Source organism: Leucopleurus acutus, assembly GCF_964270905.1.
Source record: "Leucopleurus acutus genome assembly, chromosome: 9".
NCBI lineage: Eukaryota > Metazoa > Chordata > Mammalia > Artiodactyla > Delphinidae > Leucopleurus > Leucopleurus acutus.
In genome coordinates, this window is record NC_139144.1 from 43,712,769 (window position 1) to 43,733,129 (window position 20,361).

Here is a 20,361-nt window from a genome sequence, read left to right on the forward strand (position 1 = left end):
ATGGAGATCACCTTCCTCCCCACAAATACATCAGAAATACATCTACATGTGGAACAACTTCTACAGAACACCTACTGAACCCTGGCAGAAGAACTCAGACCTCCCAAAAGGCAAGAAACTCCCCACGTACATGGGTAGGGCAAAAGAAAAAACTGAGACAAAAGAATAGGGACGGGACCTGCACCAGTGGGAGGGAGCTGTGAAGGAGGAAAGGTTTCCACACACTAGGAAGCCCCTTCGTGGGCAGAGACTGCTGGGGGTGGGGGCGTGGAGATTCGGAGCCAGGGAGGAGAGCGCAGCAACAGGGGTGCAGAGGGCAAAGCGGAGAGATTCCCGCACAGAGGATCGGTGCCGACCAGCACTCACCAGCCCGAGAGGCTTGTCCGCTCACCCGCCAGGGCAGGCGGGGTCTGGGAGCTGAGGCTCGGGCTTTGGCGGTCGGATCCAGGGAGACGACTGGGGTTGGCGGCGTGAAGACAGCCTGAAGGGGCTAGTGCACCACAGCTAGCCGGAAGGGAATCCGGGGAAAAGTCTGGACCTGCCTAAAAGACAAGAGACTTTTTCTTGCCTCTTTGTTTTGCGGTACATGAGGAGAGGGGATTAAGGGCTCAGCTTAAAGGAGCTCCACAGATGGGCGTGAGCCGCGGCTATCAGCGTGGACCCCAGAGAATGGCATGGGACTCTAAGGCTGCTGCTGCAGCCACCAAGAAGCCTGTGTGCACGCACAAGTCACTATCCACACCTCCCCTCCCAGGAGCCTGTGCAGCCCGCCACTGCCAGGGTCCTGTGATCCAGAGACAACTTCCCTGGGAGAACGCACGGCGCGCAGCAGGCTGGTGCAACGTCACACCGGCCTCTGCAGACACAGGATCACCCCACATCCGTACCCCTCCCTCCCCCAAGCCTAAGTGAGCCAGAGACCCCGAAGCAGTGGCTCCTTTAAACCCGTTCTGTCTGAGCAAAGAACACACGCCCTCAGGTGACCTACACGCACAGGCGGGGCCAAATCCAAAGCTGAACCCCAGGAGCTGTACGAAGAAAGAAGGGAAAGGGAAATCACTCCCACCAGCCTCAGGAGCAGAGGATTAAATCTCCACAATCAACTTGATGTACCCTGCATCTATGCAATAACTGAATACAAAAAGAATCATCCCAAATTGAGACAGTGGACTTTGGGAGCAATGACATATATTTTTTTTTCCTTTTCTCTTTTTGTGAGTGTGTATGTGTTGGCTTCTGCATGTGATTTTGTCCGTATAGCTTTGCTTTTACCATTTTTCCTAGGGTTCTGTCCGTCCGTTTTTTTTGGGTTTTTTAATACAGTTTTTAGTGCTTGGTATCACTGGTGGATTTGTTTTTTGGTTTGGTTCCTCTCTTCATTCTTTTTTTCTTTTTTTAAAATTACTTTAAAAATTTTTTTTTAATTTTTAATTTAATACCTTTATTTTATTCTATTTATTAATTTTCTCTTTCTTTCTTTCTTTTTTTCTCCCTTTTATTCTGAGCCGTGTGGATGACAGGGTCTTGGTGCTCTGGCCAGGCATCAGGCCTATACCTCTGAGGTGGGAGAGCCGAGTTCAGGACATTGGACCACCAGAGACCTCCAAGCTCCACGTAATATCAAACGGCAAAAATCTCCCAGAGACCTCCATCTCAATGCCAAGACCCAGCTCCGCTCAACGACCAGCAAACTACAGTGCTGGACACCCCATGCCAAACAACTAGCAAGACAGGAACACAACCCCACCCACTAGCAGAAAAGCTGCCTAAAATAATAATAAGGTCACACACACCCCAAAACACACCACTGGATGTGGACCTGCCCACCAGAAACACAACATCCAGCCTCATCCACCAAAACACAGGCACTAGGTCCCCTCCACCAGGAAGCCTACACAACACACTGAACCAAGCTTAGCCACTGGGGACAGACACCAAAAACAACGGGAACTACGAACCTGCAGCCTGCAAAAAGGAGACCCCAAACACAGTAAGTTAAGCAAAATGAGAAGACAGATACACACAGTACATGAGGAGCAAGGTAAAAACCAACCAGACTAAACAAATGAAGAGGAAATAGGCAGTCTACCTAAAAAGGAATTCAGAATAATGATAGGAAAGATGATCCAAAATCCTGGAAATAGAATGGAGAAAATACAAGAAATGTTTAACAAGGACCTAGAAGAACTAAAGAGCAAACAAACAATGAGGAACAACACAATAAATGAAATCAAAAATTGTCTAGAAGGAATCAATAGCAGAATAAATGAGGCAGAAGAATGGACAAGTGACTTGGAAGATAAAATAGTGGAAATAATTACCACAGAGCAGAATAAACAAAAAAGAATGAAAAGAACTGAGGACAGTCTCAGAGACCTCTGGGACACCATTAAACGCACCAACATTCGAATTATAGGGGTCCCAGAAGAAGAAGAGAAAAAGAAAGGGACTGAGAAAATATTTGAAGAGATTATAGTTGAAAACTTCCCTAATATGGGAAAGGAAATAGTTAATCAAGTCCCGGAAGCACAGAGAGTCCCATACAGGATAAATCCAAGGAGAAACATGCCAAGATGCATATTAATCAAACTATCAAAAATTAAAGACAAAATATTAAAAGCAGCAAAGCAAAAAAAACAAACAACATACAAGGGAATCCCCATAAGGTTAACAGCTGATCTTTCAGCAAAACTCTGCAAGCTAGAAGGGAGTGGCAGGACGCATTTTAAGTGACGAAGAAGAAAAACCTACAACCAAGATTACTCTACGCAGCAAGGATCTCGTTCAGATTCGACGGAGAAATTAAACCTTTACGTAAAAGCAAAAGTTAAGAGAATTCAGCACCACCAAACCAGCTCTACCACAAATGCTAGAGGAACTTCTCTAGGCAGGAAACACAAGAGAAGGAAAGGACCTACAATAACAAACTCAAAACAATTAAGAAAATGGTAATAGGAACATACGTATCAATAATTACCTTATATATAAATGGATTATACGCTACAACCAAAAGACACAGACTGGCTGAATGGATACATAAACAAGAATCATATATATGCTGTCTAAAAGAGACCCACTTCAGTCCTAGGGACACATACAGACTGAAAGTGAGGGGATGGAAAAAGATATTCCATGCAAATGGAAATCAAAAGAAAGCTGGAGTAGCAATTCTCATATCAGACAAAAGAGACTTTAAAATAAAGGCTATTACAAGAGACAAAGAACGACACTACATAATGATCAAGGAATCAATCCAAGAAGAAGATATAAAAATTGTAAATATTTATGCACCCAGCAGAGAAGCACCTCAATACATAAAACAAATGCTAACAGCCAAAAAAGGGGAAATCGACAGTAACACAATCATAGTAGGGGACTTTAACACCCCACTTTCACCAATGGACAGATCATCCAAAATGAAAATAAATAAGGAAACACAAGCTTTAAATGATACATTAAACAAGATGGACTTAATTGATATTTATAGGACATTCCATCCAAAAACAACAGAATACACTTTCTTCTCAAGTGCTCATGGAACAATCTCCAGGATAGATCATATCTTGGGTCACAAATCAAGCCTTAGTAAATTTACGAAAGTTGAAATCGTCTCAGGTATCTTTTCTCACCACAATGCTATGGGACTGGATATCAATTACAGGAAAAAATCAGTAAAAAATACAAACACATGGAGGCTAAACAATACACTACTTAATAACCAAGAGATCACTGAAGAAATCGAAGAGGAAATCAAAAAATATCTAGAAACAAATGACAATGAAAATACGATGACCCAAAACCTACGGGATGCAGCAAAAGCAGTCCAAACAGGGAAGTTTATAGCAATACAAGCCTACCTTAAGAAACAAGAAACTTTTCAAATAAAGAACCTAACCTTACACCAAAAGAAATAGAAGAAGAACAAAAAACCCCAAAGTTAGCAGAAGGAAAGAAATCATAAAGAACAAATCAGAAATAAATGAAAAAGAAATGAAGGTAACAATAACAAAGATCAATAAAACTAAAAGCTGGTTCTATGAGAAGATAAACAAAATTGATAAACCATTAGCCAGACTCATCAAGAAAAAAAGGGAGAAGACTCAAATCAATAGAACTAGGAATGAAAAAGGACAAGTAACAATTGATACTGCAGAAATACAAAGGGCCATGAGAGATTACTACAAGAAACTATATGCCAATAAAATGGACAACCTGGAAGAAATGGACAAATTCTTAGAAAAGCACAACCTTCCCAGAATGAACCAGGAAGAAGTAGAAAATATAAACAGACCAATCACAAGCACTGAAATTGAAACTGGGACTAAAAATCTTCCAACAAACAAAAGCCCAGGACCAGATGGCTTCACAGGCGAATTCTATCAAACATTTAGAGAAGAGCTAACACCTATCCTTCTCAAACTCCTCCAAAATGTAGCAGAGGGAGGAACACTCCCAAACTCATTCTACAAGGCGACCATCACCCTGAAACCAAAACCAGACAAAGATGTCACAAATAGGGGCTTCCCTGGTGGCGCAGTGGTTGAGAGTCTGCCTGCCGATGCAGGGGACACGGGTTCATGCCCCGGTCCGGGAAGATCCCACATGCCGCGGAGCGGCTGGGCCCGTGAGCCATGGCCGCTGAGCCTGCGCGTCTGGAGCCTGTGCTCCACAACGGGAGAGGCCACAACAGTGAGAGGCCCGCATGCCGAAAAACAACCAAAAAGAAGATGTCACAAATAAAAAAACTAGAGGCCAATATCACTGATGAACATAGATGAAAAATCCTCAACAAAACACTAGCAAACAGAATCCAACAGCATGTTAAAGGATCATACACCATGATCAAGTGGGGTTTATCCCAGGAATGCAAGGATTCTTCAATATACACAAATCAATCAATGTGATACACCATATTAACAAACTGAAGAAGAAAAACCATATGATAATCTCAATAGATGCAGAAAAGCTTTCAACAAAATTCAACACCCCTTTATGATAAAAACCCTCCAGAAAGTAGGCATAGAGGGACTTACCTACCACAATAAAAGCCATATATGACAAACCCACAGCCAATATCTTTCTCAATGGTAAAAAATTGAAACCGTTTCTACTAAACCTCCTACTAAGGTCAGGAACAAGACAAGGTTGCCCACTCTCACCACTATTATTTAACATTGTTTTGGAAGTTTTAGCCACAGCAATTAGAGAAGAAAAAGAAATAAAAGGAATCTAAATCGGAAAAGAAGTAAAGCTGTCACTGTTTGCAGATGACATGATACTATACATAGAGAATCCTAAAGATGCTATCAGAAAACTACTAGAGCTAATCAATGAATTTGGTAAAGTAGCAGGATACAAAATAAATGCACAGAAATCCTTGCATTCCTATACACTAATGATGACAAATCTGAAAGAGAAATTAAGGAAACACTCCCATTTACCATTGCAACAAAAAGAACAAAATACCTAGGAATAAACCTACCTAAGGAGACAAAAGACCTGTATGCAGAAAACTGTAAGACACTGATCAATGAAATTAAAGATGATACAAAAGACAGAGAGATATATCATGTCCTTGGTTTGGAAGAAGCAACATTGTGAAAATGACTCTACTACCCAAAGCAATCTACAGATTCAGTGCAATCCCTATCAAACTACCACTGGCATTTTTCACAGAACTAAACAAAAAATTTCACAATTTGTATGGAAACACAAAAGACCCTAATAGCCAAAGCAATCTTGAGAACAAAAAACAGAGCTGGAGGAATCAGGCTTCCCGACTTCAGACTATACTACAAGGCTACAGTAATCAAGACAGTATGGTCCTGGCACAAAAACAGAAATACAGATCAACGGAACAGGATAGAAAGCCCAGAGATAAACCCACGCACATATGGTCACCTTATCTTTGATAAAGGAGGCAAGAATATACAGTGGAGAAAAGACAGCCTCTTCAAGAAATGGTGCTGGGAAAACTGGACAGCTACATGTAAAAGAATGAAATTAGAACACTCCCTGACACCATACACAAAAATAAGCTCAAAATGGATTAAAGACCTAAATGTAAGGCCAGACACCATCAAACTCTTAGAGGAAAACATAGGCAGAACACTCTATGACATAAATCACAGCAAGATCCTTTTTGACCCACCTCGTACAGAAATGGAAATAAAAACAAAAATAAACAAATCTGACCTAATGAAACTCAAAAGCTTTTGCACAGCAAAGGAAACCATAAACAAGGTGAAAAGAGAATCCTCAGAATGGGAGAAAATATTTGCAAATCAAGCAACTGAAAAAGGATTAATTTCCAAAATTTACAAGCAGCTCATGCAGCTCAATATCAAAAAGCAAACAACCCAATCCAAAAATAGGCAGAAGACTTAAATAGACATTTCTCCAAAGAAGATATAGATTGCCCACAAACACATGAAAGAATGCTCCACAACATTAATCATTAGAGAAATACAAATCAAAACTACAATGAGATATCACCTCACACGAGTCAGAATGGCCATCATCATAAAATATAGAAACAAATGCTCGGGAGGGTGTGGAGAAAAGGGAACACTCTTGCACTGTTGGTGGGAATGTAAATTGATACAGCCACTATGGAGGACAGTATGGAGGTTCCTTAAAAAACTAAAAATAGAACTACCATATAACCCAGCAATCCCACTACTGGGCATGTACCCTGAGAAAACCATAATTCAAAAAGAGTCATGTACCACAATGTTCTTTGCAGCTCTATTTACAATAGCCAGGAGCTGGAAGCAACCTAAGTGTCTATCGACAGACGAATGGATAAAGAAGATGTGGCACATATATACAATGGAATATTACTCAGCCATAAAAAGAAACGAAATTGAGTTATCTGTAGTGAGGTGGATGGACCTAGAGACTGTCATACAGAGTGAAGTAAGTCAGAAAGAGAAAACAAATACCGTATGCTAACACATATATATGGAATCTAAAAGAAAAGTGGTTCTGAAGAACCCAGGGGCAGGACAGGAATAAAGTTGCAGAAGTAGAGAATGTACTTGAGGACATGGGGAGGGGGAAGGGTAAGCTGGGATGAAGTGAGAGAGTGGCAATGGACATATATACACTACCAAATGTAAAACAGATAGCTAGTGGGAAGCAGCCACATAGCACAGGGAGATCAGCTAGGTGCTTTGTGACCACCTAGAGGGGTGGGGTAGGGAGGGTGGGAGGGAGATGCAAGAGGGAGGAGATATGGGGATATATGTATATGTATAGCTGATTCACTTTGTTATAAAGCAGAAACTAACAGACCATTGTAAAGCAATTATACTCCATAAAAGATGTTAATACTTATATATATTAAAGTTAGTGGGAAATAATAAGGAAACGAATGAAAAATGGATAATTTTTGCAGAGGTTTAAAATCTATAAAAAATATCCTGGGCTTCCCTGGTGGCGCAGTGGTTGAGAGTCCACCTGCCGATGGAGGGGACACGGGTTCATGTCCCGGTTCGGGAAGATCCCACATGCCGCGGAGCGGCTGCGCCCGTGAGCCATGGCCGCTCAGCCTGCGCGGGTCAGGAGCCTGTGCTCTGCAACGGGAGAGGCCACAACAGTGAGAGGCCCACGTACCACAAAGAAACAAACACACAAACAAACAAAAATCCTAATGGACATTTTAGGACAATGGAACAGCAAAATATAGTATCTGAATTAATAACTTACCGAATAATTTTAACAGCACACTGACCAGAGGAGAAGACAAGTTCAGTGAATGTAGAGATAAAACGTAAGTAAAACCCAGGAAAAGTGTGGGGACCCTCTGTAAGACTGTGGACCTCAGAAGTCTCTCCTTCTCACACTAGTTTAGGTCTGCCTCCCACAGTTCATCAAAGTGACATTTAACTGTCCCTACCAGTTTCTAGCTACAGCAGCTCCTGCTCCTGTAAGCAGAAAATCTATTTTATCTATGATTCTTTATATTTGCTTATCTCTCCAGATTTTGCATGGTGGTTTGCCCCGTAACCTCAGTTCTCCAATAAGCCTAAGATAAGTCATTGATTTTCAGATTATTTTTCATGATTTTTCTTATGAGTGATGACTTCTAATGTCCTTGCATGTCAGAGTTGAAACTGGAAATCTGCATACATTTTTAAATAAACTTTTTATTTTAGAATATTAATATACATTTTTCAGAATTTATCTCTTAATCCAAAACCAAAATGTCCCTAATACCAAATAAAGAGACATTTTTCAGAATGTCCCTGTTTCTCTTTCTTTTTCTTTCTTTCTTTCTTTTTTTTTTTTTTGACAGGTTCAGTCTCCTCCAAAGGAAATGCTATGTCTGTAATTGGTCCTTACATGTGTCTCAACTGCAGTTTCATAGATGACAATCTTCTCAATAATGACACTGGATCAACTGGACTACACATATTTATCTTTAAAAGAACCTGGACCTGTATTTTATACCACATACAAAATTACTCAGATATTGGTCATAGACTTATGGGAAAGCTAAACAATGAAGCCTCTACATAAATAAAAATAAAAATCCATGCAGTAGCCATAAAAATACTGACATTTGTTAAAATTAATAACTGTTCAGTAAACTAAATTTTCAAGAGAATGAAAGGTAAGATAAAACTGAGAGAAGATAACCTCAATACATATGTATCAACAGAACATACAAAGAATTCCTATTAAATGAGAAAAAGAACATTCAATTGTTAATGGGTAACATTTAAACAAAACTTCCTAAAAGAGGATATCAAAATAGACAATAAATATATAAAAAGATCCTCAAAATATTAGTTTTCAGAGGACTGCAAGATAAAACCACTCCATAACCACCAGAATAGCTAAAATGAAAAAGACCAAAAAAGGATGTGTGAGGGTGTTGGAGCAAATAGAAGTTTTACTGTTATCACCAATGTGGGAAAATATTTGCCTTTTCCTACAAATGCCATACATAATTATAATCCTTGACCTACCAATTCCTGCACAGTTAATAAAAAAAGACTTATTACTGATACACACAACATGTATGAATCTGACAAACTTAATGCTGAGTGAAATAAGCCAGACACAGAAGAGTACATGATGTATGAGCCTATTTACAGGAAGTTCAAAAGGAAACTAATATGGTGATAAAATCAGGATACTGGTATGTGTGTGGTGGGGATTACTGTCTGGGTAGGGACACGAGGGAATCTTCAGGGAGGTCTAGAATGTTTTATATCTTGATTAGGGTAGTGCTTACACGAGTGGATCAACACATACAATTTTATCAAGCTATATATTTAAGATCTGAGCACTTTAGTTTGTGTAAGTTATATCTCTATTTTTTAAAAAGACGTATTCTCCTCTCCCATCCAAATGAACTCAATATAAGGTTGAAATCTTTGCTCCTCACACAATCAACCTTTTGTCCTGCTGCAAGGACCAAACAGCAATGTTACCTTCAAAATATAAACATATTTTCCTTTAAAATTTAATTGTTAATATATTTTTCATAATAATAATGTTAAGCTTCCTTTTGATTGTTCATGTTTTAAAAAACTGAATCAGCCTGCTGCCAAGTATATACAGAATCATCTAGTCCAATGTTTTTGTGAAATATTGAGTAGTGGGAATGTGACACTAATCAAAGATCTAAAGCAAACATATTTTTAGGGTTGAATGGATGTTTCTGCTGCATATTGTCTCCCAAGTAAAATGTCTAATTTGGGGGTCCCTTCATTGTCTAGTGACGATCCTTGAATTAAGAACAAAAGACTATACCTACCAGTTAACGCTTTATATATAGTTTTCCTTAGGTTTGCAGAATATTTGCTTAGTACTAGTCAGTCAATTCCAGTTAAACCATTTAGCAATAATGTAACAAACCAGGAATCTAGAGATATGGAACCAGGGAAAGTTTACACTAGTTTAACAGAAATATAATCTGTACGTAATATCAAGTATCTTTTGGGGCATTTGTATTAATGATGGATCAGCCATTTGGGAGTGATTATAGCAGAAAGCTCCTTGTATTAGGAATCTGGCATCAACACTATTTAATCATGGAGCACTGGCCGAAGCTCTGGGTCTCAACTTACTTCTACATATAAAATAAAGGGTTATTTCTAAAATTCTTCCACTCTATTGCCTAAGAGAAAGTCCCACAATAACTTTTTCATATACTATATTATGACTTTCTCCATACTAGTCACTTACATATGTGAATTTATTAGAAATTTAATCATTTTTTTGCACTTTATATATAGATCAGTGCTTTGCTAACTATGAGGAAAAGAGAGCCATTTTGATATATGTGGCAGTACTACTTTAAGAAAACGTCATGGTATGCATTAGATCTCCATTCTCTCTCCCCTTTTCATTATGTAGCATGAAAATATTCTATATCTTGATTAACGTAGAGATTGACTACACTATGCTCATCGCTGCGTACTGTACCTGATTACAGAAATACTCATCTGAATCATCTGAAAATATCTGAAAATACTCATCTTATTCATCTGTAATGTTCTCTCAATCCTATACCAAAAATTGTACCCAGGAAAGTTGGGAGGGCCTTGTTATATAATCAGGTGCAGCCCACCCAAATATAAAAGATACAATAAACAAGACAACGAACTGTTAAATATTTTCTACCTTTGTAAAAACAAATACACCTTTACAATATTTTTTTTAATGTGGTAAAGGAACAGTAAAATGCACAGCACAGTTTCAAAATTAATTTACTTTCTTGCCAAAAACACCGTGAAGCAAGGGGGGTTGCAACTCCGTGGGGACGTTGCATTCTAGGCAAGAGCTCCCCGAGACTTAACCTCCAGAGAAACAACCTAGGACAAGAGACACCCTTGACTACTAGTGTGAACCTCTCTCTGACCTGAAGTTTCTCTTCCAAAACACAACCAAAGGGCTTCCCTGGTGGTGCAGTGGTTGAGAGTCCCCCTGCCGATGCAGGGGACACGGGTTCGTGCCCCGGTCTGGGAAGATCCCACATGCCGCGGAGCGGCTGGGCCCGTGAGCCATGGCTGCTGAGCCTGCGCGTCCAGAGCCTGTGCTCCGCAACGGGAAAGGCCACAACAGAGAGAGGCCCGCGTACCGCAAAAAAAAAAAAAAAAACACAACCAAAGTGTAACCAGGGATATTAGGGCCAGAGCAAAGAGCCTCGACATCAGGTCACATTTGCCTACAGGCAAAAGACCTAGATACCTTTATTTTTAGGAAAATTTGACATGTGACCATTATCCTCTCGCTAATATTTGGGCCAATATTAAATTGTCTAGTGTCCTTTGTCTCCAAAAGGTAAGGCAAAAGGTGGTCACTAGGGATACAAAAAGTTAGAGCTGAGGCCTTGGGACCATCAAACATACCTAAAAGTAGCTGGGGAGAAGTCCTGCTTCTCCACTCCGGGTTACGACAACACCCATACTTAGCAGGAAGCAGTTACAGTAAACAACCTGTGCCCATCAGCGCCCCTCAAGAATGAGGAGCAGGACAAAAGGCAGAGCAGGGATCTGTCACCGGCAAAGTCCATTAACAATTCCCAGGAAATAAAAACAGAATGTGGGCAATAAAGTCAAGTCTAACCTTTTTTTTCTCCTTTGGGCTTAGTCCGGTTTCATTTGCTCACAGGGGTCCGCATGCAGAGTCCACACAGCCAGCACTTCTGACCGGAGTTCCCAGGGTCGAGCGTCTGCGCCTGACACCTCAGCTTGGCTGGCTGTGCGCAGACGGGCCGCGCACGACCCCGCAGCTCAAGATGGCGGTGGTGGGCTGTGCGCAGACGCGCTGCACCGGCACTGCCGGCTGGAGCCGTGAGCAGTACGCCTGCGCCAACCAGCAAGAACTCCGCCCTCTCCCCCGCTGACAAGACCCGTAGAAAGGAGCCCTGCCAGGGCGTGTCAGGGAGAGCATGTACTGGGAAAGTAGGAGGTCGTACCTCTCCATTCTTTGATCAAAGAATAAAGATTTCCTTTGATTCTGAACAAAAAAAAAAAAGAAGGGAGGGAGGGAGGGAGGGAAGGAAGGAAAAGGAAAGAAAAAGAAATAAGATTTCTCTTTATGCCACAGGGTCCATGCCTGGAATTCTCTGCCCACTTGATGACCCCCAAGCCCTACCTCCAGGGCTCTTCTTTAAAAGTCTTGGAAGAAACCTGAGGCTGAGGCAAGGTTGTTTTTTTTTTTGGCTGCACCCCACCGATCGAACCTGTGCCCTCTGCAGTGGAAGCACTGAGTCTTAACCACTGGACTGTGAGACAAGGTTTTAATCGAGACTTTTCAGAATTTTCTTTGCTCTACAACTGAATGTGATGATGGCAGGTCCAGCTGTTTCCAGCTGTCCCCACTCCACCATCCATTCCTCCTCCCTGTCTCTTCCCACCCCAATATCACTCCACACTTGAGGGGTCTGCAATGCCCACAGGCACCCTCACAGCCAGGATCCATAGACATCTCTAACAGCATTTCTTTACCCTTAGGGTCTAGGGAGGAAGACACCCACTGCAAGCAGACCAACAGGAAGAGAGACTCCAGGAAAGAGCTCCCACGGGGAGGAAGAGTGGGCTCAGCGCTTGTGGAACAGACGATCCAGAGTCCCAGTTACCATGGTGTGGTCTAGAAGGCGGAACACAGTCTCTGGGTGGCCACATGCCCTTGGTCCTGTCGGAGTGACGTGGAAAATGGCACTGCTGAAGCACCTGCTGGGGTAGAGGCCCCTATTGTCCAAGTCCACTCCCAATACTACTGGAGTGACAAAATTTAGTATGTTCAACAGGGTGTAAGGATGTAAAAATATTAACTGTGTACAAAATGTCAATGCTGTAAACAAAAAGCAGAACATTGGCAAGAATACTCAGTGAGTGGAAAATAGTCCTACGACTGATGCTTATAGGCCATCACACCTGGTCCTAGGCAGAACATAAAGCATGTGGGTTTTGTATTAATGTCCTCCTACCTCTCCATGTCCCTTCTGCCCTCTCTCAGGATGAAGAACCTGTTCAAAACCTGGTACAGTGTTGTCCCACTCAGAATTACTCTCATCAAAGAGGTAACATTATTTTTACTTTCCTTCTCACCCCTGGAAACTCCCTTGGTCTTGAGGAAAATGATGTCAGCTAGGTGAAAGGGGAGAAGCAAGGACAATAAGAGCACTCTTCAGCAGAATCCTCTCAGAGGATTTTTTATAGATGAAACTCACTGGAAGAAATGAATCTTTCATTGGTGGAGATTGTGGTATTACACGCAAGTTTGTTGAAGACATTGTTTGGTCCGACGCATTCTATCTTTAGCTACCCCAGTTGAAATTAGGGACAATATCACAATCACAATGGTGCATTTTGGAAAATATGATGAACATATACAGGGTTCTGAAGATATTTTTTTAACCTAGGAACATTAAAAGTATTATCACATTGCATAAATAATGCTGGTGATGGAGGGGAAGATGGAAAGGCAGAATGGAAGATGTATGAAAATATACAATTTCTATTAAGAGATAAATCAAACAGAGTAAACATCATTATAATTTCTTCATAGTGAAAAAAACAACTAAAATCTTAGCTGTCTCCTTCCTAAGAAAAAAATAGCAAGTGTTTTTTCAAACACTTTTTAGACATTTAAATCTTAAGGGTCTCTTCCAGATTTTCATTTTTCTACTTTACAACCTAGGAATGGCTTTTTAGAGGTGCTATTAAGGACTCCATTCTTTTTCACTAATATGACATTATAATTATTTCATTGGAAATCACCACTATATATTATTTTATACTTATTTCTTCCATAATTTTGTTCATGTATTAGTCTCATACAATACCTACCTTACAGGCTATTATAAGATAAGAAATTGCCAAGAGAGATTTAATGTAGAAATAACAATGGTATATGGTGTCCCTACTTATTCATTTATGCTTACATAACTTTGGAGGTGCTCAAGGGTTCCACAAATATTGAGTCATTAAAGCTTAGTACTCCTGTGAGGTGCACTTGGCTATTATCATTATAGTTTATTATTATTCAGGCAAATCAAGTTTCCCCTGGAGTGCTGAAGGCTCCTGCAGAAAACGTAGACTTTTTAGTGTTCTGTGTCTGAGAGTTCACATTACAGGTTTATAAAATTAGCTCATTTTTCCTAGGATTGTGTCTTGTGAGTTACTGGCCATTATCCACTTCAGGCAGCATAGCAGAAATAGGGCTCAACCAGCTTTTATTTATTTATTTTAAAAAATATTTACTTATTTAGGCTGTGCCAGATCTTTGTTGCCACACGCGGGATCTTTAGTTGAGGCATGCATGCAGGATCTAGTTCCCCGACCGGGGATTGAACCCAGGCCCCCTGCATTGGGAGCACGGAGTCTTACCCACTGGACCACGAGGAAAGTCCGGCACCCAGCTTTTAAAGTCTTCTAGGTGAAGGCCATTTTGCTTCCTTCCAGAGATAGGGAAAAGAGGCAAAATAGTTGAGGGATGGAAAGTTATCAGTGGGTGGTTTGCTTTCCAACACCACCAAACAATGCTCCAATTCTCCGTGAACACGTACTGAGTATCCTACAGATTTAACTGAATTCTGACTCTACCTGGAGATAGTGTCACCCAAGCTGTGCAGCCCAGGCCGCAGACCTGTTTTTAACCTTGTAGCCTAATTGTGTTTTATCAACAGGATGCCACAAAGGCCCATGAAAAAACCAAACTGAACTGGCTAGATCCAAGATAGTGGGCCAAGTAGGCTAAAGGTCATCACTTTCCTTGCCTTGATTTATCTCTGTGTCTCCATGCCAACCTCTGAGAGCTGAAGGACATGCCCTGATTCATCTCTGTGTTTGTTTCAGCTGTACCTGTGTTTGGAAGAGATGCTTTGCAGCTATACTTTGAGAGATACATGCTTTCAGAGATATATAGTGGTAAACCGCCCTGAACCGGCTCTGATTTGACCACAGGAATACCCTGTGCAGAGGACACCTGGAGCCTGGAAGACTGCAAGTGCCCCAGATGCTCCCAGATGCCCCTGTGTTCCTGGTGAATTTAAGGTTCTTGCTTCGTTGCAAAAGAATTTGGAGATGAAGTGATAGGTAATAAGTGGATTTATTTAGAGAAAAACACACTCCACAGACAGAGCATGGGCCATATCGGAAGGCAAGAGGCTTCAAAATATGGCGTGGTTAGTTTATATGGGCTGGGTAATTTCACAGGCTAATGAGTGAGAGGATTATTCCAATTATTTTGGGGAAGGGGCGGGGATTTCCAGGAACTGGGCCACCGCCCACTTTTTGACCTTTTATGGTTGGCCTCAGAACTGTCATGGCGCTCCGTGTTATTTAGCATATGCTCATGTTTTACAATGAGTATATAATAAGGCTCAAGGTCTGCTGGAGGTCGAATCTTCCACCATCTTGGACCCAGATGGTTATAACCAGTCTTTCTCATGTACTATGGCTATATCTTTCTTTTAAAGGTTGTGCCCTGCTCCCTTCCTTCCTATTTCACCTGGAAATCTCCACCCTTTTCCTAGAGCCCTGATGACCTGTCTGCCTCTTACCCCTTAAAAGTCCCCCACTTTCGTCCCTTCAGGGAGGAGGTGCTTTTAGAGCATGAGCTTCCCTTCTCCATTCTCTGGTCATTGAATAAAAGCCTGTTTTGCTTGCACCAAACGCGGTTTTGTTATTGGAAGCGTGAACCTGAGCAGAATAGAACTCCCTCACTGAGCCAGGAAGGCTTCGGTTCAGCTAGGACTCCAAGAGAGGGACTGTCTAATTCAGTAACAACAGAATCAGATCCAACAGGTTAAGGGCTCAGTCCCTTAAGACTGGCCCTACTTTAGACACCAACTGAAGTCCAGCTTGTCATCTGTACTTCTGACTCACTGGCTAAAAACTGGGATTCTCATAACTTCTTCCTTGAATTCAGTAATTTGCTAAAATGGCTCACAGAGCTCAGGGAAACATTTACTTATGTTTACCAGCTTATTATAGAGGATGTTATAAAGGATACAGATGAACAGCCTGATAAATTCATTCACTGCGTAAGGTCCAAAGGGTCCTGAGTGCAGGAGCTCTGGCCTGTGGAACTGAGGTTCGCCACCCTCCCAGCACGTGGATGCATTCACCAACCTGGAAGCTCTTCCAAACCTGTCTTTTGGGGGTTTTATAGAGGCTTTATTACATAGACATTATTTATTAGATGACTGGCCACTGGTGATTGAACTCAATCTCTAGCCCCACTCCCCTCCCTAAAGGTCTCAAGGGTGGGGTTGAAAATTCCAACCCTCTAATCGCATAGTTGATTAGAGGCAACTGGCCCCCATCCTTAGGGGCTTTTCAAAAATCACGTCATTAACATAAATTCTGGTGTGAGTGAAAGAGGCTTGTTATGAATAACAAAAGGCAGTTTTATTACGCATCACTTAGGAGATGTCAAGGGTTTTATGACCTCTGTGTCAATTATGCAATGAAGACCAAATATATCTTTCTTATTATAAATCACAATATCACAATGGGTGACAAGGAAATTATTGGTACATTTGCTAACATTTATTGAAAAATATACCATGGACCTCAATTATGCTATATTCATTCTAGAGACAAGGAAACTGAGGCTTTGAAAGGTTATATACTTTGCAAAAGCACAGCTCCTTAAGGGGCAGAGCCAGCTCTAGACCTCTGGTCTTCTGACGGCTAGCCCAATACTCTAACTTCCATCCCTGAATTTCCCAAAGTGTGATACGTTTTATTAACAGTGTCACAGGACTTAATTTTTCTCTATACATAAATATATTTAAATTTAGTGATTATATAATTTTAAAACGATATGATTTCCCAATCAAACTGTGATATTATGGAAATTATTGCTTAGGAGAAGGCTTGAGTAGTTAGACTCTGTGGCTGGGGTCAGTGGTGTCAACGAAAAATTAATCACTCGCTCTAAGAAAGAAGTGGAAAATTTTATCGCGGCCAAATTGAGGATTATAACTCAGGGATAGCATCTCAGAAAGCTCCGAGAAGCTTCTACCCATTAGAAGTCAAGGCACAGTTATATAAGTTTTTTGAGACAGAGGGCTGTACCTTAAATGATGTATTATTGACAGTTTTACAATCCTGATTTGATCTAAGCATCATTGTGGCCCCTTGTAAGATTAAGAAGGAATGTCATCTTTTAAGGAGTCCTCTTTGCTGGTGCCAGGAGAATGTTGCTCTTCATGGTTGAACTGGCATTTCTGCTGATGGGAGGTTTGGTTGATGCATAATGCAGATACACAGTGCAAAGTAGGAGAGAGGAGGCCAAAGGGCAGAGAAAATTTTTTATGTTTAAAGTTTTCTTGTCTTGCCATAAAATATGAATTTTACTTCCACAGTGGGAATGATGACAATTGTGAAAGTGGTACATCAATGCCTAAAGTTCAAGAGACCTACTGTGTACCATTTCATAGGCTTTGTTTAAAATGGGAGCTATATGGGCTTCCCTGGTGGCACAGTGGTTGGGAGTCCGCCTGCCAGTGCGGGGGACGCAGGTTCGGGCCCCGGTCTGGGAGGATCCCACGTGCCGCGGAGCTGCTGGGCCCGTGGGCCATGGCGTCCAGAGCCTGTGCTCCGCGGCGGGAGAGGCCACGGCAGTGAGAGGCCCACGTACCGCAAAAAAAATAATAAAAAAATAAAGTAGGAGCTATAAAGGGGGGTACAGTTAGAATAAAAGGATGAAGAGGAGGGTGGTAACTCTAGTTTTTTTTTCTTTGCTTATTTCCTGTTTTAAAACTATTATTTGTATAACTTACCATTTACCTTTTCCAGTGAAATTATATTAATGCCAAAAGTGGAATGGGAAATGATGAAAAGTGGCATTGCTTTGAAGATGATCTCCCTCTGGCAGGTTAACTGTGAGCCCCAATATATCTTTTTTTTTAATTGACTTGTTTGTTTGTTTATTTATTTATTTTTGGCTGCATTTGGTCTTCATTGCTGCCCGTGGGCTTTCACTAGTTGCGGTGAGCAGGGGGCTAATCTTTGTTGTGGTGTGCAGGCTTCTCATTGCGGTGGCTTCTCTTGTTGTGGAGCACAGGATCTAGGCGCACAGGCTTCAGTAGTTGTGGCACACGGGCTCAGTAGTTGTGGGTCGCGGGCTCTAGAGCGCAGGCTTCAGTAGTTGTGGCACATAGGCTTAGTTGCTCTGTGGAACATGGGATCTTCCCGGACCAGGGCTTAAACCCGTGTCTCCTGCATTGGATTCTTAACCACTGCACCACCAGGGAAGCCTGAGCCCCAATATTTCTTACTCCAGGTTTTGGTGTTCACTTCTTGGGAAACCTTTACAGAAGGTCTGCAGCATGACGGGCCTGGGTTTGGGGATTCACAAATGAACTCCCAAGGGACATTCCTAACCCAGCACCATGTTGAATGACCTTTGTTTCTCTTATTCCATCTCTAAAGTTCTTCCTTTCTTTATGTAGATACAAGTTTTTGACCTATATCTTCTCTTTGAAGAAATTATTTTAACATTACTTGCAAGGCAGGTCCTATCAGCAACAAATTCCCTCAATGTTTGTTGAGAAAGTCTTTATTTCTTGTTCATCACCTTCAGTGTTGGTTTCTAATTCATGGTTACTTCATAGTCTGAAAGAGCTGCTAGAGCTCCTGTCATTTAGTCTGGGTTCAAGGCAACAGAAAAGAGGATGAGAGAGAAGAGCATGCCCTTTTCCTTCAAAAACTAACCATGAGTCCCATATACAGTGCTTCCACTTACATATTATTGGCCTAGATTTAGTCATATGCCACATCTAGCCACAAGGCAGGCTGGTAAAGGTAGTCTTTTACTTGCTGGCAAGGGACCCACCTAAAACTCAGAGCTCTAAAAAGAAGAGAATGGATATTCTGAGGCAACAAGTTGTCACCAACAGAGGAAGGAGTAACATTATCTTTATGAGGACCTTTGCCATTAGAATCATGAGTCCCAATAGACAGATGACTAATGCATAAAGAAGCCATTCATACAAAGGGCAACTGACTTATTAGTCCTTTAGCTGCTTTGTACTTTGAGCACACATAAATCCAAACACTATAATCACCTCTATCGTGTCAGCACAATTCACCTACATTACATTGTATATAATTCATAAATGACATATTTGTTTCAACAAGCTTACTCCATGTAGATTGGCTAAACAATATCAACTTAATTTCCATAATCTTAAATTGTGTAGAAAGATACTTGCTCCATGAAATTCACTAATATGGGAAACAAAACATTAAACTGTCTTCATTTAGAAAATAGATTTTATAATAGGTATGTTTTATGTACTATATTGCACTGAATAAAATAAAACTGATTGCAGAACCTAAGTGACATATTAAATATCTCTATGCAAAATTAACACAGACTGTATAGTACATTTGAATTTGCTCTCAAAATAATCACTAGCAATTATAAAGTTAAGTTTTAGTAATAATGTTGTTCCACTGAGACTAAAATATATGTATGGTTGAAATGACATCTTTTTAATTTATTATTATTATTTTTTTAAGCACTTCAGATATCTTTCTCTGGAACAATTCTGACTCCTACTGTGTGAGTATATTTCTTGTTTTAATTATATAATTGATGCTATTTAATTACAAAAAAAAAAAGAACTATAAATAGTGTTGAGGAGGAAGAAATTTTCCTCTACCTATGCAGGTTCTTCTGGCTGGTCTAAGAATTCAATTGACATGAGACAGATTAACAGGAGAAAATCAAACAAAGTTTAATAACATGTATAGATAGGAGAGACCTAAAAAACTGAGTAACTCCCCCAAATGGCCAAAGCCTTCACCTTAAATACCATCCTCAACTAAAGATAAAAAAGGAAGTTGAGGGTAGGGAGAGTCAGCTATGGGAGATTACCAGGAAAAGCACAGTAAACAGGGTAAGGCTTTTTTTGCAGATTTAAGTCATTGCCTTCTCCTGGGACAAGACTTTCTAGAAGTTTGGTGATCTTCCTCTTCCAGGCACAGAGAGGGAGACACCCTTACAAATGGAGATTTCCCTTACAAACGTCAACAAATGCTTCTTTAAAAAGGGCAATTCCTACTTGGTTTTCAGAGCCCTTCCCATGTCTGCTGGTTCTCAGAAAATGACTAGCTTGAAACAATTAATATGCCAAAGAGACATTTTAGGTTGGTAAAATTCTGCTCCCCTACAGGATCTAGAGCAGGTCTTCACTGCGTTAAGGGATGGCAGGATTCTACACTTCTAAGAGACTGCTTGCAACAGAACAACCAACTGCTTAGGAACTGAACATAAAGTGAGAAGTAAACTTTCATTGTGAAAAACTGATGTACTGGGATTATTTGATATAGCAGTTAGCCTACTATAACTAATTTGGCTATACCCATAAACATAATCCTA

At 40.9% G+C, this 20,361-nt stretch overlaps 1 protein-coding gene and 1 long non-coding RNA gene across 2 annotated transcripts in view; both read left to right on the plus strand.

Annotated features, from left to right (window-relative positions):
* Nucleotides 1-11,814, plus strand: part of VWDE (von Willebrand factor D and EGF domains) — a gene marked incomplete at both ends in the record, with an annotated part of 79,918 nt that extends 68,104 nt beyond the window's left edge. The window contains 1 exon segment of the mRNA XM_082846230.1: nt 11,629-11,814. Coding sequence (XP_082702356.1) covers nt 11,629-11,814 — 186 coding nt within the window.
* LOC309966498 overlaps nt 1-20,361 on the plus strand; it is a 511,042-nt gene that overhangs the window by 151,965 nt on the left and 338,716 nt on the right. The window lies entirely within an intron of this gene.